The following is a 22,251-nucleotide window of genomic DNA, read 5'->3' on the forward strand; positions in this document are numbered from 1 at the left end:
TGATACGTCTTTATCCGATTGCCATCCTCTCCCCCACAACCCACCTGCCTCATGATTGGAAACCATGGCGGGGCCCTTTAGAGTGACTTCCGGCGGAGAACGATGTTGGTACGGAAAAGAAAGAATTTCATAATATTATTAACGAAAACACAAAGAAATATCATCTAAATAAATTTTTTAATCAAAAATAGTATAAAATATTAATTAATTTATAAATATTAAAAGAAAAAAAAGTCTTTTCTCACATTATCGATAGTAATTATTTGATCTCTATTTATAATTTGATTTTACAACAAATTAATAAATCATTTAATATTAGTTAAATTCACATATTCAACCCAATAATCATAGAAAATATTAATTTCTTTTAACAAAAGAGATGCTGCGGGCTTGCGTGTAGTCTCCGCTGCCACTTTTCCTTTTTGGCGTCCCGCGACGGAATCCGGTGCGGTTGTTGACGGCGACGTCCTCCGTCTCCTACTCCTCTCCCCCTCGCCCTCCTCGCCGCCGCTACTCCCTCTCTTCCGGAGAATCCCTTCGTGGTTTGCTGCCCCAAGCCGATTCTTGGACGAATGGAGGTACTTCGTTCACTTCTCCCTCCTTCCCTTCGCGTAAGTTCGATTTTCATTTTGCTTTTCCCTTTTTCTTTTTTTTTTGCCTTTTCGTGAATTCCGTTCTTTTCTTCTCTATTTGTACCTTAATGTGTTAAATTTTGGACGATTTGGACCATCGGTTTTGTTGTGCTCGTGACATGGATGATCGGAATTTGGTGTGTCCGCTTCAAGAAACGAATAAAGAAGCAAGTCTCAGAGACTCTTGGATTCTTGCGAGTGAATACGGGCGATCGGTTCACGTATGGTGGACGATAAAGTTTGATTTCTTGTTTCTCCTCTAGCTGTTGGTTCATTGAATAAACGAGAAAGCTTAGAATTTCTTTCGCGGAAGTCCGATTCTTTTATCTTTTCCCTTTTCATCCTTCTTCTCTTTATTGTGTTTTGGGGGGTAATCTCGTTCTTTTCTTTCTCGTTTTATAGTTTAATGTGTTAAATTTTGGATGATCGGTCTTGTTGTGCTGATTGGAATCTGGTGTGTCTGCTTCGAGAGACAAATAAAGGGGCTCTAGAAAAATCTTGGATTCTTGCGAGCGAATTCGGGTGATCGATTCATCTATGGTGGACAATAAAGTTCAATTTTCTTGTTTGTCCTCTCGCTGTTGGTTCACTGAATAGCGAAATTGTAGTAAAAGTATATCAGATCGTCCTGAGTCATCTTCTTCAGAATATGCCCTATCTGGTATATGTACTACTTGTCTTGATCTCTACTAGTTGTATGTAAAAGTATATCAGATCGCTTACTATCTGGTTCTTTTTTCTTCTATGAGTTGTGAGTTTTAAGCGTCTAATAATTTTCTAGGTATGAGATCCCTATTCGAGGTTTAATACAGTCATACATGTTATTCTAAAAGATCTAATAGAATTGAGCTTGTATTTCTTGATGATTATCTGCATGAATGCTCTCACCTTTGGTATTACAGAGGCTTTGGACTAGTGGATCACATGGTAAAAACAAAGAACTGGTAGAACGCTTGCAGCTGTATGGAATTATCAAGTCAAAGAAAGTGGCAGAAGTAATGGAGGCAATTGACAGGGGGGTTTTCGTACCACCTGGCAGTGCACCTTATGTTGATTCTCCTGTGCCAATAGGTTATAATGCAACTATTTCTGCTCCTCATATGCATGCAGCTTGTCTAGAGCTTTTGGAGGAGCATCTGCAGCCAGGAATGAAAGCTCTGGATGTTGGATCAGGTCCATCTACGTGTGTTTGTCATGATTTTGTCACCCTTATTTTGTTCTCTTTTTTTCCCTGTCACTGTGCGACATTCTTCGTCACTGCATGGAAAAATCATTTGATGCAAATATATGGATAATTGGTTTTAACTTAAATAATTGTCTGACATAATATCACTGTTAGTATTGTATGACGAGCCTGCAACATTGTCAAAACTCAAAAACATAGCCATTTGTTGTATCCAGAGAATCTGTCTTTACCTATTCTGTCCAATTTTGATTGTATCAGTTAAATTATTGTTGTTTTTTTGCATGCTTGTTCTTACAATTATTGAAACTATCTTTAGTCAACAGACACTTCAGTTGACTATGTTTATGTCTACACTCTGCATTTATGATGCTTGCTGGTTGAAATTATTTTGCATAGAATTCCAGCTCCCACTAGGTTCCTTGGGATTAAGAGCTATTATGCTGGTAAATTTGTTGGTAGCTGTCATTATCTTTCACTCTGTGTTGCTTGATTCCTTAGTTAAAGGATCTAAAAGTGGTGCTTTTCCTCTTTTTTTGTTGATTATGTTGTCATTTTTCCTTTATTTAGGGACTGGCTACTTAACAGCATGCTTTGCGATGATGGTTGGACCACAAGGTCGTGCTGTAGGGGTTGAACACATTCCTGAACTAGTTGATTTTTCAATCAACAACATCAAGAATAGTGCAGCATCAACACTTTTGAAGGAAGGTTCATTGTCTGTCCACGTTACCGGTATGTTCTACTCGACCCAACCCACTTAATGGTGAAAACTGAACAAGACTTATTTATGGAAGCATTTTTCTTCTAGACCATACCAACATATATATTGGCAAAAACTCCAGCATAAATGATTTGTGTTTCTCGCTTTCTGTGTTTCCGTCTTATATGATTGAAATCAATTAAGTTATCGGTGAGTTTTGGTTGTGAGTCAAATATGCCTACTCATGAATAAACTTCCTGAAGAAGCTGCAGCCGCATATGATGATATTGAAATATTTAAAACATGTATAACTTGAGTATTTTCAGTAGAATTTTCATACAGCTTATATGATGTAATACTGTTTATCTTTGGTGTAAAGAAAAAACAAGAAAACAAAGTGATGAATACCTTTTTTGGCATATCCAGATGTCTAAAGACAAAATGTGACTGTTTTGCTTGAAAATTAAGGGGACCTTCATAGAGCAATTTTGTGAAGTAGCTAATTATGAGGCATGAACATGGGACATCGGACATGGGACACAACACAACATAGATACAATGATATTGAATGTACTTTTATTTACAAAAGTATGAATGACATGTAACGGACATGACAGTTTAGACTTAATTGAACATCATGGTCTCCCTACTAAGTGAATATGTCAATCACATAGATGCACATACTCGATACCCGTGTCACCAGAGTATCCAACGTGGATGTGGTTCCCAAGCACAAATGGAATTGTCAGCTTAATTATTTAGGTTACAAATCATATATTTTTTCAATAGGTAAGCATTAGATGGAAATTTGAAGTTGTTCAAAAACTTGTTCAAAGATTCCTAGATGATGACATTCACATGAATATCATGTGTGTGTTCAGGCTTTTAAGATCTATTTATGCAGTCGATTGGAGTGGCTTGTTGGTGGTTTTTGGATAATCTACTCCACAAGCTAGGATCGTGTTAGTTGGACAATCAAGATGGAATTGTGCTGTCTTATTTGGGTAGATACCCTTACATATTAACTGAATTAACCATGGAACACCCATGCCAATGGCAGTTTCTTGGATTCTTGTATGCAAAGGCCTGATAAGCAATCTAAAATGAAGCTCTATTGAAGAAAAGAAACATGAATCTCTCTTTTCTTTTCCTTTCCTTTTAAGTTCTTAGTAATAGATTACTTTGTTTCAGGGGAAAGGACCATCAAATGGTGATCATTCAAGGTGGTTGTGTTAATGAAGATTTGTTCAACTTAGCGGAGAAACTTATTCTCCCCTCTTAGTGTTTTCAAATTATTTATACCAAAGCAATATTTTTAGTCATGTTTCTTTTTCTAGATCAGAGTGTTGGAATACCAGGAAACAATATGTACAAACAGGAACTTTTGGATCGAAGGAATCCATTTTTTGGCATAAGACCTTAGGAATCCAATGGTCCCAAATATCATAATATCGTCACTGTTTCATGATGCAAACCTTCAAGGGCCAGAGTAAAAGGAGCATCATATGTAAGTAAAGACGAATTCACTGAGAATGTGCGACACTGTTGCTCTCTTCTCAAATGTGGTTTATGGTTGTAGATTCTGAACGTTACCATTAGCTTCTTTGCCTCATTGATCAACAGAATCGTAGGAGATAGATCATCCTCATTTATTTTATTATTTAGAAACTCCTAGGAAGCTCATATTCACATAGATCCAAGCTCAAGCAAATATTGGTCGCTCCAGAACTGCAACCACTTCTGTACGAGTATCCTTAACAGTTTTCTCTTATGCAACATAGCTGCACCATGTCACTCTTGTTGCTGATTATCTGTTCCAATCCTTCAATTCTGTTGCCAAATGTTATTACCCATTAACCCTAACACTATATAGAAGCACTTTCTAAGTAGCTTTGGCTACAAGTATATCCAAAATAAGACTTGTTATGTTCTTGAAGGAAACGACAGTGGTATTCTTGATTATTCTGCAGAACAGTTACTATCCAGTCGTAGTTTTGTTTCATTTATTCCAGAGTAACCAGGTTATTATGATGTGCCTCCTTCATTCCACATGGTTAATCTAATCAAATACACTGTGCTCAGACTTTCTGCTTCATCGACAGTAGCTGTTTCTTTGTTGCACCCAAAGTCAGCCTTTCTCCTCCTGGTACATTAAAACTCCCATCAAACAGGAATGTTCTCTTCATACACACATCTCAAAGGATGGCTATTATTTTTTCAAGGGGCTAATTTTTGTCAAAAATCAATTAAGTGCACTTGATAATGATGCTGTTGATATTTCAACTTTTTTCACAAGTTCAGTAACGTGATTGATAATTTGCAGTTTGCACTGTTAGATTGCCTCTTCAGATTTATCTCCTATCTAAGCATTTCACTGGTTCATCCACTGCCTCCAGATGGAAGACTAGGGTGGCCGGATCTGGCACCCTATGATGTCATTCATGTCGGGGCTGCTGCCCCTGAGATCCCTCAGCCGCTGATCGATCAATTGAAACCTGGTGGCCGAATGGTGATCCCGGTAGGAACCATTTTCCAGGATCTGCAGGTGGTTGACAAGAAGATGGACGGCTCAGTCAGTATCCGAAGTGAAACACCTGTACGCTACGTTCCGCTGACAAGTAAAGCAGCACAACTGCACAACAACTGACTTGTTGGTTGCGAAGTACATATGATTTTGACGAAAGGATCCTGGTGATGAGCCATTTACATAGCTCATAAGCGTCGAGTGGGGGACTCGGTCAAAATCAAAAGGAACACATGTTAATGTGAGGTTGATAAATGCGTATAATAATATGTGTATTCCGCAGATTGTGCTTCTCTTATTAGATACTCATGGCACCGCATGAGTTTTGTGATTCTCCTCCGTAGATAGAATTGGCTGCTTGTTCTATGATTAGTAGTCTTATGAAATGGCACTTTGGTATATCCCACTTGGTGCTTTTGCAAAAGTCAGCAGGAGTTCCTGGAAGAATGCCAACGCTAGCTTACAGGTTTTCTTCAAGCCAACAGCTTCTCAGAGGCGACAGGTAAATATCCCATCCATTAAGACTTGTGTGAGCTCTTTATGTCGAGGATAAAACATGTGTGGTTCAACTGGTTCTAAACGCTGTTGAACATTCCATTTGCACTGTGGCACTCACCTGTCACTGATGTGGCACCTGGTTGACTTGGGAAAGATTCCAACGTGGCACTTTTCTGGCCAGTAATATTTTAGAATAAGGACATGAAAGCAAATCATACCAAAAGCTTGAAAAAGTGTCTTTCATTTTCAAGATTCTAAAATAATTTTTTTTACCTAATACCTAGAACATATTTTTCTCTCTTTCTTTCTTTATATATATATATATATATATATATATATATATATATAGCAGAATTGAATCTTTTTCTCAAAGTGTTTTAACTCTCTTAATAATTACTATGCACGAAAAATTATAATAAAGTTATAATTTGAAAACCCTGTTAAATATAATATTATAAAATATTAATTAATAATATAAGATGATTCTAGAGTAGACTAATAAAAACTATGTAATATCACTTATAAAAAAAATATAGATAAAAAATGAAGAAATATTAAGCTAATATTTTCGGGGACATTTTCGGTATTTCATAGAATCATTTTCTTTTGGTCAACAAAAATGTGAGCCAAACTTACAGCACAAAAATTCGTTTCGGATATCCATTTCCTAACGCCAACCGGAAACTGGATCTCCCCATTTCCCGGTTATGGCTACTGCAGCAGCGGCTGCCGCTGCCGCTGCCTCACCTACCGATTCCAATTCCATCATCAATCGCCGCAGAAGAATCCATTCCCGCCGCTGCTCATCCATCCTCCGATCGAACAATATATCATGTCCTCCCCTCACCCCGGCCTTGAAGCTTCCCTCCTCCCCCTTCCTTCTCCTCCTCAACTCCAATCGATGCCGCCGCCGATTCGCTCCTCCTCTCAGGGCAGCCTCTTCCCCCTCCTCCTCCTCCTCCTCTTTTCCTCTTGGAGCTAATCTTGGGCGCAGAATTGGGGTTCCCGATGTAGAGAACAACGGCAACGTGGGGTTTCTTGGTCGACTGCGATCTGGTCTCCTTCTCCTTCGATACGTCTTTCCTGGCGGAAGTTGGTGGAAGCTCGAGCAAGAAGAAGGAATGAAGGTGAACGCTGAAGAACAGGATCGTGGGAAGAAGGGCTTGTCCGTGATCACTGCACTCCGTCGCATGTGGGAGCTCGTTGCTAAAGATAGATTGGTCATCTTCCTGGCCTTTGCTTCCCTTCTCTTTGCAGCGGTACGATGTCTTCAATGATCATTGCGACTTTGTTTAGTTGACTAATTATTATTTTCCTGCTCCATCTTAATGGATGTATTTCGAATCACAACTGCACTTTTGGTATATGCTAGGGAAGTAGGGGAAATAGTGTCCAACTGATCCCAAGAGCGAAATGGACTTACGGGAGCCACAGTCATTATAACTACATGCTGATAACCGAACTAGTAAAAGATAGTATGGGAAACTATTGAAAGCATGAAATAGATTGATATTCTGATACCACAGTTCAACAAACAATTTGAAGCTATGTATCAGGCATATTCATGTTCATTTTACTTAGTCATTGGACTTAATTCCTTTTATTTGGTGCAGCTATCAGAAGTATCAATACCTCATTTCTTGACAGCATCTATTTTTTCTGCCCAAACTCATGAAAGCATGATGTTCTACAGAAATGCGAGGCTGCTCGTTCTGCTGTGTTTCATATCTGGCATATGCAGGTTGATGTCTTGTATGGTTTCCATCCTATATGTTTTGTCTAACATTTGATACTATTTTGTTAGTGTATATCCTAAAAGAAACTTTAAACTCAAGTAACTTTACGTCAAGCTCCAACACTATAAAATATTATCTGCTGACTGCATTGATGTTATAACTTATAAGTAGCTATTTAGCCATCCTATCGAATTAAACTGATCATATAAGCATTCTTCCACAACCCAAGTTGATCTCTCATATGGTTTCTGTCCTAACTATTTTGCCTAATATTTGATACTTATTTCATAAGTGTATAACCTAAAAACATTTTTAGACTTTACATCAAGTTCATGATGCTATGAAAATATTATTGGCTGACTGCATTGATGTTATAAATAGCTTTTTAGCCATCTTATTGAGATAATATTGATCACATGAGCATTCTTCCACAGTTGTTGTTCAACAAGATAGGTGGATGATTTTCTTGTATGCATTCTACAATAATCTGTTTTCAAAATATACCTCTTCTGAATGCTGTATCTGGTATTTCTTGTGGATTTACCGTGCTATTTAACACTTTACTCTCTACACAAATTTCTGATGTCCAGTTTTTCCGCTCCAATGTGCTACTTTAAGTATTAGCACTTCAGATATCAACTTCAATGAACAAAGTCTGTCCTTTCGAACACAACCCATGGGCTCATGTTTGCTGCTCAATGTCTCAGATGGACATGGAAAGCTTTTCCAATGTAGATCTTGAAATTATTTTTTGGGATAAATAGTTTTCTTTATATACACTCTCGAGATTATACAGCTTAAACCAGGGTTTTGAATACCGGTCCGTATCGGCGTACTGAGTTGTGCTCGGTACGATACGTACCGGTATATACCATCGGTACACTAGGGCGTACCGATGGTACATCCTAAAATCTTAAAAATACCTTCACCTACCATGCTAGGATGTACTGATCGGTATGCCTCAGTAATGATCGAAATCCGAGGTGGTATCGGTCGGTACGCCTCGGTATCGGTCAAAACACTGGAACTACCCGGTAGAGGATGGTCCACGTACCGGTACATACCGCCCGTATCGGACAGTACACATTGAAATTGAGAACCCTGGCTTAAACAGTCCATGACCATTATCTCACATTTCTTTTGTTCTTGTGTTTTCATCATATGCCTCCATTTGCAACCACATAGGGTAGGGCATATACTCTGGTTAACAATTACTAAATTTCACTGATTTCTGGTAGCATACATGAAATGATACTCTTTGTGTTGGTGCTGAATATTATCTTGCTGGGAGCTTCCGTTCTTTCATCTTGGTGATGCCTAGCACCACAGTTACATGGTTACATGGAACTGGTATATCTATAAGATCATATTCCGGTTTAAATATGTGAAAGAAGATAACTAGGAAGCTGATGCTGCAATGAGAAGATTCTTCTGTGGGTTTGGGACCCTAAGTAGAATTTTCTTGCTAATTACTAAGCAGCACCTTGTAAGTTGTTGTATCAGTTGTATTTCTGGTCAGGCTATGATCTGATGGTTCTTAGTATTATTCTTTATTTTTTTTACTTTTTCTTAGTGACCATTGCATGACCTGCACCAAGTTGAAGTTCAAATTTACCTTGTTTGTGTTGCTTGTATAATTATAAGTCCTTCAAATTCTTCAAGCACATTAATTTATCACAATCACCTATCTGCTGTTGATTGTTATACATCAGCTATATTCAATATAACACAACTTTCTAGCTAAGAAAATTATCTATTTAGGTACTCGTGTCCTTGTTTGCTCATTTTCTAGTTTGCTCAAATGGTGATTAAAAAGATGACTCTGTACTCTTAGTCTTTTTGGAGAATGCTTCACATAATTTTATAATATCTTCATATAAATTCTAAAATCTACCTAGTCCACTGTGAACCATTTGATAACATTATTTACATTAGTCTCATGTGGTAGTTAACATGTGCTTATAAAGTTTTCAACCTCTAGCTGCTTATTGGAACTACATATATTTATGATGAATAGTTAGACAGCAAATGACATAGCTTCTTACTTTATCTGTATTGGGTTTTGAATAGGGCATTAGCAATCTTCCTTCTTGTGGCTTCTATAAGCAATCCTGCAAATGAGATTTTCTCTAATTTGAGGATGATAAAGGTCCTTCCAAAAACACAACAAGAGAAGAAAGAGAAATTGCTACTAAACTATTACTAAATTAATAAAAAAACACTAATATCACGTAGCATGGCCACTTGAGCTTCTTTGAATTATGGGAATTGTGTGAAAGGTAATCTCATCACCCTGACAATCCTATCAGAAGAGGTTTCTAGAATTCTCACAGCATGAATTGTAATAGTAAAAAAGCATAGTTGATCTATACTAGACCCATATCGGGGCACTTAAGACACCAACAAACCTAATAAAGATCTCTATAGACTCCTTAAGAGAAACTATTATAAATACCTGTGAAAAATAGTCCAAATACTGTGGAAAAATATATAATTTTATTAACTTCCTATCCTAGTTTGGAGGGGAATTTCTTTTTTGATAGATCTTTTTCTCACCAAATCATGGATTTTTTAGGATTGTTGTAGAGAACCTTTATTTCTAAAAAACCTGCTAAAGATGTCCATTCTAATTTAGGAAACATGCTAGCCTGTACTTCTACTTTAATTAGAAATACCTTCTGGACCAGAAGATGAGCTTGTATGTGTTCCAAAATTAACTCTCCGGTGTCAAAAACCAAATAAGAGTCTATTGTAATGCATGGCTTTATCTTACCTTGTTATAGCTTTGAAGCGGTCAGTCCAGCCCTTAGTAGGGCTGATCAAAGCAGAGCTGTTGTTGTTGGTGGTATGGGGTTTGACTGTTTTCTAAGATATGGGTTTGGTCTGTAAGATTTAATTCCTTAATATAACATACATACAAAAGGCCCTTCCATCATTAATCTGTTAGATGTTTGACTTGTGTTGATGAATACAAAACCATCATAGATACAAAATTAAAAATATTGCTTTGCATATTGATACTTAGTTTTTCACATAAGATTCATATACATTGATGCTGAATTTTATTTAACAATGTTAATATGATGTAATATTTGGTAAAGAATGAGTATAGCACAATTCTGACAATTTGAATGTTGATGTTATGTACAGTGGTTTACGAGGTTGCTGTTTTGGCATTGCAAACATGATGTTGGTAAAATCTAATGGATTTGTGATTGGCCTTATTTCAAGAAAAATAAGCTCTTTCTTAACTCTTTGTTCACATATATTAGATAAGTCTGTGTAGTAGAAAATCTCATATAAGCTGTTTTTTGCAATATTTCCTAGGTTAGGCGTATGAGAGAAATGCTTTATGATTCTCTACTTTTCCAGGTCAAATCTTCATCGATAAATTTAATTTGAAATTGTCCACTAATGCAAGAGACATCCTTTGTGACTTTTTTCTTTGACATCATTTCTCACCCTGAATCCAGTTTTGTGCCATGTTGCTTTCAGGATGTGTCCTTCTTGGACAATGAAACGGTTGGTGATTTAACTAGCAGACTTGGTTCGGACTGTCAGCAAGTATCTCGTGTCATTGGGAATGATCTTAATCTAATATCACGGAATCTACTTCAGGTATTTTTTGGTTTTTTACACTTTTAATAATATATAACCATCTGGGATGTCATTCACTCCGGTCATCTTTTTACAGGCGACAGGTGCACTGATATATTTGTTTATCTTATCCTGGCGTCTTACGTTGTCTACATTGCTGATATGTACTGCCCTGTTAACAATTGTGCTCTTCTATGGCCGGTACAGCTATTTCTATCTAGTTAGTTTACATGCCTCTGAATGTCATGTTCCACCCTTGCAAATTTCTAGTCTTTTAGTTTCAAATAGTATACAGTGTAAATGGTGCATGTTTCTTTGAGTCTTTGACTATGTAATAATTACTGAAAAATTAGACTTCTCTTTAGTACACCTATGTTTCTGCCCAATAATGTGGAAGTGACTAAAGTGGCTGAATTATGTTGAGAAGACTCCATGGGAATTTGTTTTTATGACCGGATATCATCCTGTTTTCAACACTTCAGAGCTAGCACGGAACTTCCAAGTTGAGTCTAGGAAAGTGACAGATAAGATAGGTTTAAGCAACCCTAAATGTTGATTCGACGATAGAAGCACCACATAGAACTACACTTAGTATCAGTATAAAAGAGGAGGATAGGGCAAGATTTGATGGAAGTACGACATTGATGATTGAACTATGCTTAGAATCAGTATAGAAGAGGATAGGGCAAGATTTGATAGAAGTACCACATAGAACTTCACATTCGAATGTTTGCTCTATCGAATGTGCATCTCAATTTTGCATGAGCTAGTGAGTACACCCCTCGTTATAATGGTTATAACTAGTTAGTACTGCATCTCAATTTTGCATGAGCTAGCGAGTACACCCCTTGCCTATTGTTACTGTTGTTGATTGCTTTTCTTAATGAAGAGAGTTTTGGGAAAGCAGTTACTGTTTTAGTATCTATTTAATGGATCTCTATATATGATGTTGAATGAAGAGAGCTTTGATGCATAACTTGATGGAATAAAGTCAGTGATCTATTATTTGAAAGAGATGTGAATATTGAATGGTGAGGTCAAGATGATCTATTATTACCAGTTAAATTAGTTGATAGAAGTTCATATTTGTTCTAGTCTCATTTTCATATGATGCTTTTTTCATTTAAAAATCTTATTCATTTCTTGGATCATATACCAATTTAAAGCTGATTCTGATACTCAAGACACTTTAAAAAACCATTTATTGATAGTAGATGAACTCGTTTACTAGTTGAAATGTACTCACACCTTCTAAGTAGAAATCCTTTCATCCCACTTTTTCATACAATGAGTCTCAATCTTGTAGCTCCTGCCCTTATGAACAATATTAAATCTTGTGGTGACTTGACATGATCCTAATGATATAGGTACCAGAAGAAAGCAGCAAAGTTAACTCAGGAGCTCACTGCAAGTGCTAATGAAGTAAGATAACTTCAATTTTTAATATGTGAATCTTCTTCTTGAATCTTGTTCATTTTTCAATCTAGGTTGCACAAGAGGCATTATCTCTGTTCAGGACAGTCCGTGTTTATGGAACAGAGAAACAAGAATTTGGAAGGTAATATCTCCTTTTTCTCTTTGTTTACAAGTACACATCATTTGATCGATATGCATGTATACATCATTTGACAAAACCATCCCATGTTGATCCATGTCACTTGCTTGATATCTTGCAGCCATAATTCTTAAATTTAAAACTCTTTTGGGACAGGTATGTGAACTGGCTTGAAAGATTGTCCGAAGTAAGCTTGCGACAGAGTGTGGCTTATGGATATTGTAGTTTAAGCTTCAATTTTCTCTATCATTCAACACAGGTCCATTCTTTACATTTTATATACTCAAAATCTATGTTTGGTTGATAATTATTATGTCCTTAACTATAGAATAAGTTGGTATTAAACTGTATAATTCAGACAGTTTATTATGGTCATGGTGTTATATTTGTTGGGCACATTTTGTATTATTCATTGCACAAGTTTCAACAAAGTGTACACATGTCTTTTTAATAGTGCTAATTATTGTATTAATCAAATACTATCTGAGTCTGGCCAGAACCTGACACGACTCCTCAATGGATCACCAACGTTATCTAGGTTTGACTTTGTAGTAGAAGGTAGAGCCAAGAAATGGTGGACACTCAGAGAGAAGGCTTTGCATGTGTTTGTGGGTTTAAACTTTAAAAGATGATAAAAAAATCAAGCAGAGGGAGTGATCCTATTGGAACATGGCCTTTCGGGAACTGATCCTCCTAATTTGGAGTTCCTATTTGAGGAAGAACAAAACCTCCTAAGGAATTGATCTCATAAAATCTAGAATATTTATTTCTTGGAATATACTTAGAAATAGTTGAAAATATTAAAAGTAGTCGAGCATGGCATTAGGACTCACAGACTCTTAGTTACAAGCATCCTAAACATAATAGACCTTATTTTACTATAAGACCCTATTGTTTTCATGTTTTTCTAGCCTTACAAACTCCCTTATTGGCTTTTACTGTTCTAATTTACCCAACAAATTGTGTAGATGTTAAGTTCCAACTGTTTCTTACTGTTATGGGGCTCCTTTCCATGATCCAATAGGGTTGGGCTGGTTGGTCACCCCTTGTTGAGTGTCTAAGGATGCAGAGTAGTTACTGGTTTGGGAATATCATGGCTGGGTTTGTGTGAACTGGGTGGACAGATGAGAAGCTTAAACATGATTTATCTTGGAACACAGTGAGAAAGCAGCATATTCCGAGTGTGTTAATGCCTGAAGATCATGATGGATTTCAAGGTGGAGACAATGTGGGATGATGTCGGACAGCTCATACATGTGTGAGACATAGTTACAGTACAGGACGATGATGTGAGAGCATAGGTGTTGACAAGGAAGGTGATGCTCCATAAAAGATGGCTATGTTGGAGTCAATCTTGGCTAGATGAAGATGATGCTACAAGAATATACGTTTTCTGTCAAAGATATTTAAAACTTCTGGGGATAGCAAAGAATGTTGAAGGTGGTGCAAGAAAATCAGGAAACTAAATTCATAGATGAGGAAGCTTTTGAAGAGGTCAGACAGGCCTTGTTTTCAAAAAGACCTAACTGATCTGCTGCAAGCATGTGCTGGTCCCCTTGTTATCACTGTCACTCTCACTTCCTGTAATTGCTTTCATCCAGTTGTGGCATGTCACTCCCTTGTTACTGCAATGTGAATAGATATTCTCCGGCCTGCTACTCATGTTTTTTCCAATCTCAACATGGAATTTTATGAGAAAATTCTTTCAAGGATCATTCTTTAGGAGTAAATTTTCATAATCTACTTATTGAAGCCATTTGAGGGAGTGAAATAGCCTTAGATTTGAGGGTAGGATGGTTTTAAAGGTGCAAAAAGAAATGAATTCCTGAGAAAAGTGAGAAAGACAAGGCCTTGAATGAAGGCAAAAACACCGCCTTGGTTATTTACTCGGAAAAAAGCCCTCTTATGCTACTATAGTCAAATTGAAGGTTTCAATTATTGGTAAAATACCAGTTTCGGCAAAACGATTGGACCTGGACCTGTATTGTACTTGTACACTTGGTGGTATACTGACCTCTACCATCCAATATCATTAAAAATAAAAAATTACGTACTAACTGCACCAACCTAAATGGTCCAGTATCAGTCTTTGGTCAGACTGTAACAGTCATGGGGTATGAATCCAACTAGTTCATTTGCTCATATGATTATATGAGCAATTAGTTCTTTATTGCCACATTCCTGATTTAAATGGAGATGCAACAAGTCTGATTCCTTTGCCTGGTATGTTGCGGCCACAGATACAATGTGCCAACAATTACATCTTTGTAACTGAACAGTTATTTTGGTACATGGCAAGGAGCTTAACAAGGATGCCTTGATGCTTGCCATGCAAAGATTCATAAAAAAGGATTGAGCTTGTAAAGTAACTAAGAATAGAAGGTGACAGCTTGTATTGTATTTGCAAATTAAGCAACGAATAGAAGGTGACAGCTTGTATTGTATTTGCAAATTAAGCAACAGTCCTATACATCAAGAAAAGCAGCCGTCTGAAGGATGACACATTTTAGTATTTTACTGCTTTGTTATTATTATTTAACAGTTTTTAGAGGGCATATTATTATTGTTCACTGTTCTTAGATTGCATATTCTTATAAGGTTTCTATAAGATTGCATAATTTGTTTCTAGTTTGTTGGAATCAATCTTTTATGAAAAGAATGGGGTAATTGTCTCATCAATTTATAACAAATAGAGGGAAACAGAAGAGCTAATTCTTCACAATTTGTCTCAAGTAGAGAAGAGAGGACATTCCCATAGGTTGAAAGGAAAATAACAGCTAAAGAAAATTCAATAAGAGACCATTAATATTAACAAACAACCACAAAACGGACCACATAAACCAAAATCAAGTCTGCTAGCATTACATAATCCATAACAAATGAAACTTAAGTTCCTCATACATTATTTAAGAATGGCACGATTTAATTCATAAGTTTTAGTGCACATAAATAAGCAGAAATTTACTTTGTTTCCCACCCATCATCCATTTTTACAAGCAAATAATAGCATCTTGCATAAACTCTATTTTTTTCTTCTCCTTGTCATCAATAGACCTGTAGTTTTCTATTTCAAATGCTTAGCCAGAGCACCATAACTAAAGAAAAATAGCTAAATCTCAATTCTTTATCGACATTAAGATAGGACCAATTCGTCCATAGTGTAGAAATATAGTTAGAGAAATTTGATAGCATCTACCACTGCACAAAGCATTCCGCAATTGTGAAGTGAAGAAGAATATCATCAGCAGGTGATCAGCATCTTCCAAGTTGTTCTGGCAAAATCTACATCCGCTGGAAGAAGTCCAGCCTTTCCTGTTGTGAATGTTCTTAATGTGAATAGTTTATTTTTACTATTTGAATGGATATGTACCTTTGTATATATGATTTAGTTTTAACACATGCAAATTAATTGTGTATGCTCTGCATTTTTGGAAAGGAAAACAATCAATTGATTGTTACTTGACAGTTGAATTTGATTAATCTTTTGCACTATTTAGTTTTATCTGACAATTAATATTTATAGGTTATTGCAGTTCTGGTAGGAGGAATATCTATTCTTTCTGGTCAGATGACAGCAGAGCAACTAACCAAGTTTATCCTATACTCTGAATGGATGATTTATTCAACTTGGTGGGTGGGAGACAACTGGTCTTCACTAATGCAGTCCATCGGAGCAAGTGAAAAGGTTTTTGAGCTGATGGATTTGTTGCCAAGCAACCAGTTCCTATCTGAAGGCAAGCACTATATATTGCTCTCACACTGTGGTGGCCTTCTGTTTTTTACTAATGTCATGATTTTGAGCTTTCCTTGGAAACTAGTATCTCAGAAAATCTTGGTATTTTTTATCTCATCATGGTTCTTCAATAAGCATCCATGTTGGAATCTGCATTTCTCCCTTTAAATAATAATCATGTGTTGTTTTTCTGGACATAGAGGTAACCAAAGTTACCAAACATCCAACATAAATCATTTTTCCAATGCTATGAAAAATAATGTTCTTGCCATTACTAATGTTGGATTAACAGAGACATTTTATGAAGATTAATATTCTTGTTGTATAATTATTATGAAAGTGCTGCAAATTAATACACTTGCTGTATAATTATTATCATAACTTCAAAGGCACCAATGTAATGTTGAATCCAATATATTTTGAAATGCCTTGTCAAATACCATAATCTGTACAAAATATTGGAGTTCTAAAGTACACGATCAAATGTAGGACATTGAAGATTGATTTTGTGAACTCAGCTTGTCAAATTCCGATTGTCCAAGGCAAAATTTTAAATGACAATTTCTTTAAAATTTTGACATCTATTAGTTTATCTTCCTTATTGTTCATTTTTAATTCCTGGGTTTCCAGTGTGGCGGCAATGATCATTAGAATATGTATGCTTATACAAAAATTTCATCATGTCGCTAGAGATTGACATAGTTTGAATAGGAATAGATAAATAATATCTTCTGACACCCAGAAATTTGTCATAAAAACAGTGTTTCTCATCTAGACCAAAATATCAGAAAAGGTGATGGTAAATCTTCTTTAGTTGAAATGTAGCTAAAAAAAATGTCTATTCCAATTAAGTTAATCACAATGGAGATTTTTTTTCCCAGGCAATGGAGTACAACTGCCATCTTCTAAAGATTTTTTCATAAACAATTATAAATCTGATCATTTCACAAGTAATGTTGTTATAGTGGAAAAATTCATTTATTTTTATATTTTTATTTGGTTTCTATATTCAGTTTTCACTTGTTCAATCTTACTGCTTTGTTGTTTTTTTTTTACTTATTCAATTAATCACATATTTTCCAATTTTTCTGAACAACTGCGGTATGACAGGACTGAAATTGCAAAAGCTTGTGGGACATATTGATTTTGTGGATGTATCATTTAGTTATCCTTCAAGATCAATGGTATGCCTAAAGATTATTGTCTGAGTTTTTCAGAAACTATTAATATAGCAACAAAACATGCATATCCAAGTACTTGTCTCTCTGTTTGCTCATCTTTCAGATGGATATAATCTGTCATGGAACTTTTATGAATGTAACGGAGAAAAAAAGTTCTGACAGGTTTTAATTTCCAAATATTTTCACCTCATCATATTTTAATAATAAGGAAAATTTTCATGCTCACAAGTCACAAGTCACAACATATTCAGGGAAATTCAATTGTCGCTTCATTGGTGATTCCTAGAATTGCCAATTATTTTTACCAAGCTGGTCCATTTACAGTTCAAGAGTAAAATTACTCCAATGACCAAGAAGATCTTATAAAGTAATTAAGTAGAAAAAAGTACCAGTTACAAGTCTACAAAGTGCTATGAGAAAGCATGGCCTAACAACTCAGTTGTTCCAAAAAAAATTATTTACACGGTGGATCAATGACCTATTGTTTGTGACTGAGGTGTCTTTTAGAGTGGATCAGCTACAGTTGCAGCACAAAAGCACTTGACTGCAAATATAACAGGATAGCCTGTTCATTTATGATTGGTAATACTAGAAATTATAATTTCACCAGGTTTGACCTTATTAGTTGTGAATTGTCAGTGGATACAAGATTATCCATTCTTCAATAAATAGGAGCAAACATTGCAGTACTAATACAACTTGAGGAAAAGAAAATAGACTAGATTCTATCAGTATCTACTCGAGATCCACAGTGGAGATGACATTTAATATAAAAATTGGAGTTGTTAAGTGATTGTTTGATCACACCTAACATCATTATGGTTTTCATAATGGTTATCTACTCGTAGAGGACCCAGCTCTGTTTGGGCACATATCTCGAGGAAGTAAATACAAGACACCACCATTGTAGAAACAGTGTTGCCACTGTATTATGTTTTCTACATGCACATAATATTTAATTCAACCTTTTCTTTAATAAACAGGGAGTAAATATTTAGATGGAAATGTTTATGTACTTATTATTACATTTTATATTTAAACAGGTACCAGTGCTGAAACAAGTAAATCTGTCAGTACACCCTAATGAAGTAGTTGCAATTGTAAGTATACTTAATTTATTATGAAACTTGACTTATATGTACTCTTGTGTCAATATTGGTGCGAGAATTCTTTGTTGACACACAAATATAAGCTGCAGCATGGCTTATATGCTATTGTTGGTGTCGCCTTTTCTTCTCCTTTACAGGTTGGTCTTAGTGGAAGTGGTAAAAGCACCCTTCTTAATCTTCTTCTTCGTTTATTTGAACCAACCAACGGCCAGGTAAAAATCAACTCTTACAGCAGACTCGTAATTTGTTCCTTCAACTCTATGTATTACTAGGCATAGAACGATAACGATGTGGTTCAACTAATTAATATATCTTAAGATTTTAAATCTTAATTTAGTACTAGTTTTGGTTAACATATTGGAATAGTATGATCTTGGTGTAGCGGATAGTAGAATGACTTGTACTGTCCAATGCTATTGAATAAGATAATAGAAAAAATAAATGATATAATAATGATATGTTGTTGGACCAGTAAGGACCTATCATTATTTGTTAGTTCGATCAGTATTTAAAACCTTAACATCACAATGTGAATTTTTATCGGTAAAAGTTTGTAAAGACACTACCTTGGTTATATTTAAGTAACCGACAAGATTGGCTGGTCAGACTAGAAAATTCAGGAACCAGACCTTTGACTGGTTCAATTAACTAATGAGATCATTTGAATCTTAAAAAGACTGAAATTATCTCAATTGTTATTTATTGTCCATTTTTTTCATAGAAATTTAAGTCTTTTCATATAAAAGAAAAGAGAAGAAAATGTTATTATATTCATTACTCTCCCCTTAAATTTCTATGTAAAAAATGGACAATAAATAGCTATTGGCATAATTTCAGTCTTTTTAAGATTCAAATGGTCTAATTAGTCCTGTTTGAGTAATTAATATGTCTGCTCTCTTGTCATCACTCTACCATCTTAAATTTTTAATATGTCTGCTCTCTTGTGTCACTCTACCATCCTGTTTGACTATTATTCTCTTATTTATTTGTGCATTAAGAATATCTTTATAGTGTTATCTATATATATTTTAACATAATATTCAATTATATCTTTGTTTTTAAAAAATATTAAACCTATGTTCTGGACAAGTTGACCCACTAGTTCAACTATGACTCGAGATTTAACTGGACCAATGTTTGGTCTGGCAGAAGATAGTGATATTCCATACTGTTTTAAAATTATCTCTATATTTGGCTTCCATAACTAGCTATTGCTTCCATATAATGGTGTCCTATTTTGGATCGATATTAATTGAGATAGGACTCCAATTCATTTTCCAACTTCTAGTGGGTTGCAGTCATCCCACTAGAAAAGAATTTCTTCACCTCCTAGCTGCCACAGGGGTCCCAATTGAGACTGGAATCTTAACTTGTAATCCTTCTATCGGCAGCTAGATTTTGAGCCCCCATGGTAATTATTATAAACTTTATCCTCTTCTAATTAAGTTAAAAAGAAAAACACATGACAAGGTAGCAAAACCTTGTTCAGTCCTCATGCAAGGCAAGCTGCACTGTGCAGACACTGACAAGGCAGCATGTGACAAGGATTGCAAATTCATAATAATTCAACCACAAGCTGACATGTGCACTGTTTCTTCTCTCTTGCCTCCTCATTTCCATTTTATTCTCTTTTCCAAATCCAACACATGGTGTGACCCCACAATGTTGGATGATAGGATTTCATGATGGAATCTGCCAAAATCAACCAAATATTTGAAGATCGTTCTCAATATTGCTTGATAAATTATATTATTATGTCAAATTGTCAATAAGGTCATTATTGCCTCTTGAGCAAACTTGCTTACTATGTATCGAGGGAAATGTGTTTTTCACTGCAGATATTAGTTGATGGCGTCCCTCTTAGTGATCTGGATATCAAATGGCTGCGGCAAAATATTGGATATGTGGGACAAGTAATGTGGTTCTGAAACTTTACACTTTTGTAGGCATCACAATATAGTGGCATGTGAGAAGTATATATGTTTGCTTTTTGTTTGTATGGAACTGGCAGGAACCACGACTTTTCCGTATGGATATTAGTTCAAACATAAGGTATGGATGCCCAAGGGAAGTCGGTCGTGAAGAGGTGGAATGGGCTGCTAAACAAGCATATGCTCACGAATTTATATCAGCTCTTCCCAATGGCTATGGCACACTCGTCGATGACACTCTTCTTAGTGGAGGACAAAAGCAGCGGATTGCTATTGCCAGGGCTATTCTCAGAGATCCAACTATTTTGATTCTTGATGAAGCCACTAGCGCTCTCGATGCAGAAAGTGAATATTATGTAAAGGTATTTTCTACCAGATACAAAATGTACTTGACGGACATTAAAAAGTTGAGATATTTATACTGAATGCTTTGTTCTATTCTTGGTTTGGTACAGGAGGTACTTCGTACAATGCAGAACAGTTCCAGTATAAAGAGAACCATTTTTGTAATAGCGCATAGGTAAATCCGGAGATTTCAAATTGCAATACTGTGTTATCGTTCTCATCTTACCATCAATTTTTGCAGGCTATCTACGATACAAGCTGCTGACAGAATAATAGTAATGGATGGTGGCAGAATTGTCGAGGTATTTCCTCTGTTCTTCAGCATAATTTTTACGTAAATTGTCCCATGATAGATATATAGTTATATTGTTGTTTTCGATGCTAAAAAATACTTAGCATCAGTAATTTTCAAACTGCAAAAAGAGCATCTTGTTTATCAAGGTTTAGATGGCCATCTTTGCATCATCTCGTCAGCCAAAGACCCACCTCTGCTGGTCATGCCTGTCGGACAATAAACGATTCTGCTCTATGAAATAAAGATCCCCTTTCTCCATCTGTGTTTCCAACATGAAAATTATTTATCTTTGTGCATCTATACAGATGGGAAAACATATGGAGCTCATTCAAAGGGATGGCTTGTATGCACGGTTGGTTAGGAGACAGGCTGATGCTTTCGCATATTGATACAACTTCCAGTATGTTTGCAGACTGATTGGCTTACTCCATGGTTTTATTTGAGTGGAACAGCCAAAGTGATCTATGATACAAAATTGCCCAAAAACTATTCATACCACAAACAATAGTGATTCTTTTTTACAGTGTCAGTGAAACATCAATGTTATTCTTCAAGAAAAGTGTTTTTTTTTTTTTCTTTTGACTTTCTTGTAACAAGAAATGTTCCCTCTGAAAACAAAGAAAGAAAGAAAGAGAAAACGAGATGGCAAGGAATTTCATCTTGGTGGCATGATCTTTATTTTCATCTTTCGATTTATGAAGGTTGTTGCATTCACTTGTTATGACATTAATAAGATGCTTTTGTGTTACATTTGTTTCGGAAATTTACAGAAAAATGTCTTCACTAATTTGTTTTTACAGGAAAATAACTATCCGTCCTCTATCGGAAGACCCTCAAACACTAAAAATGGCTAAAATAACTCTAAATTGGTGCTTTAAACCCACTGTTTATTAAATTACTTCTTGAGTTAGATAGATTAAAATAGATATCTTGTTATCTTTTAATTACTAGTTTTCTTTTCTCTCTCTTTTCATTGTTTTATTATTACAAAAAAGCTTCCTTTATTAGTCATTTTCTAATCTTATAGTTTATCATTAAAAAAATTTATTTTCAAGTTAAAAGTGGACCGTCATCTTCTTTAAAGAAGGATCCAAGAAACGATTTATTTGATTTAATAAATTATATATGTTCCCTTATTTCATATGCGTGGGCATAAGACATTGTAATGAATCATCAGAAAATAAATTTTTTTTATATACACATTTTTGCTTTCGATGGCACAACGTTCC

The 22,251-nt window shown here is 35.6% G+C and overlaps 2 protein-coding genes across 10 annotated transcripts; both read left to right on the top strand.

Moving 5' to 3' along the window:
* Positions 1-390: 390 nt before the first annotated feature.
* On the top strand, positions 391-5,408 carry LOC135581389 (protein-L-isoaspartate O-methyltransferase-like). Of its 5 annotated transcripts, none has more exons than XM_065123031.1 (4): positions 391-611; positions 1,535-1,805; positions 2,386-2,550; positions 4,915-5,408. In XM_065123031.1, the coding sequence occupies exons 1-4, from the start codon at positions 573-575 to the stop codon at positions 5,163-5,165; spliced, it is 726 nt and encodes a 241-aa protein (XP_064979103.1). In that variant the 5' UTR covers positions 391-572; the 3' UTR covers positions 5,166-5,408. The 5 variants fall into 5 exon arrangements, with proteins under 5 accessions (XP_064979103.1, XP_064979105.1, XP_064979106.1 ...); XM_065123033.1 differs by having other exon boundaries at positions 391-578; XM_065123034.1 differs by lacking the exons at positions 391-611; positions 4,915-5,408 and adding exons at positions 648-853; positions 4,601-4,860.
* Positions 5,409-6,189: 781 nt separating this feature from the next.
* Positions 6,190-21,706, top strand: LOC135620239 (ABC transporter B family member 26, chloroplastic-like). 5 transcript variants are annotated; one of them, XM_065123035.1, is made up of 18 exons: positions 6,190-6,799; positions 7,154-7,281; positions 10,427-10,469; positions 10,604-10,648; positions 10,772-10,894; positions 10,971-11,074; positions 12,241-12,295; positions 12,361-12,431; positions 12,585-12,687; positions 15,952-16,162; positions 17,272-17,345; positions 18,386-18,442; positions 18,589-18,663; positions 20,290-20,364; positions 20,463-20,744; positions 20,838-20,902; positions 20,969-21,029; positions 21,328-21,706. In XM_065123035.1, exons 1-18 carry the CDS (start codon positions 6,248-6,250, stop codon positions 21,409-21,411), a joined length of 2,208 nt encoding a protein of 735 aa, XP_064979107.1. In that variant the 5' UTR covers positions 6,190-6,247; the 3' UTR covers positions 21,412-21,706. The 5 variants fall into 5 exon arrangements, with proteins under 5 accessions (XP_064979107.1, XP_064979108.1, XP_064979109.1 ...); XM_065123036.1 differs by having other exon boundaries at positions 10,427-10,465; positions 10,609-10,648; XM_065123037.1 differs by having other exon boundaries at positions 7,234-7,292.
* The last annotated feature ends 545 nt before the right edge of the window (positions 21,707-22,251 follow it).

This window comes from Musa acuminata, chromosome BXJ2-8 (assembly GCF_036884655.1).
Source record: "Musa acuminata AAA Group cultivar baxijiao chromosome BXJ2-8, Cavendish_Baxijiao_AAA, whole genome shotgun sequence".
NCBI classification, from domain to species: domain Eukaryota; kingdom Viridiplantae; phylum Streptophyta; class Magnoliopsida; order Zingiberales; family Musaceae; genus Musa; species Musa acuminata.

Coding starts and splice junctions, on each gene's coding strand:
- LOC135581389 (XM_065123030.1), top strand. CDS start 752: ATGGATGATCGGAATTTGGTGTGTCCGCTTCAAGAAACGAATAAAGAA. Junction 1,806..2,385: donor AGCTCTGGATGTTGGATCAG/GTCCATCTACGT, acceptor TCCTTTATTTAG/GGACTGGCTACTTAACAGCA. Junction 2,551..4,914: donor ATTGTCTGTCCACGTTACCG/GTATGTTCTACT, acceptor CACTGCCTCCAG/ATGGAAGACTAGGGTGGCCG.
- LOC135620239 (XM_065123035.1), top strand. CDS start 6,248: ATGGCTACTGCAGCAGCGGCTGCCGCTGCCGCTGCCTCACCTACCGAT. Junction 18,664..20,289: donor TTGAACCAACCAACGGCCAG/GTAAAAATCAAC, acceptor TTTTCACTGCAG/ATATTAGTTGATGGCGTCCC. Junction 21,030..21,327: donor ATGGTGGCAGAATTGTCGAG/GTATTTCCTCTG, acceptor GCATCTATACAG/ATGGGAAAACATATGGAGCT.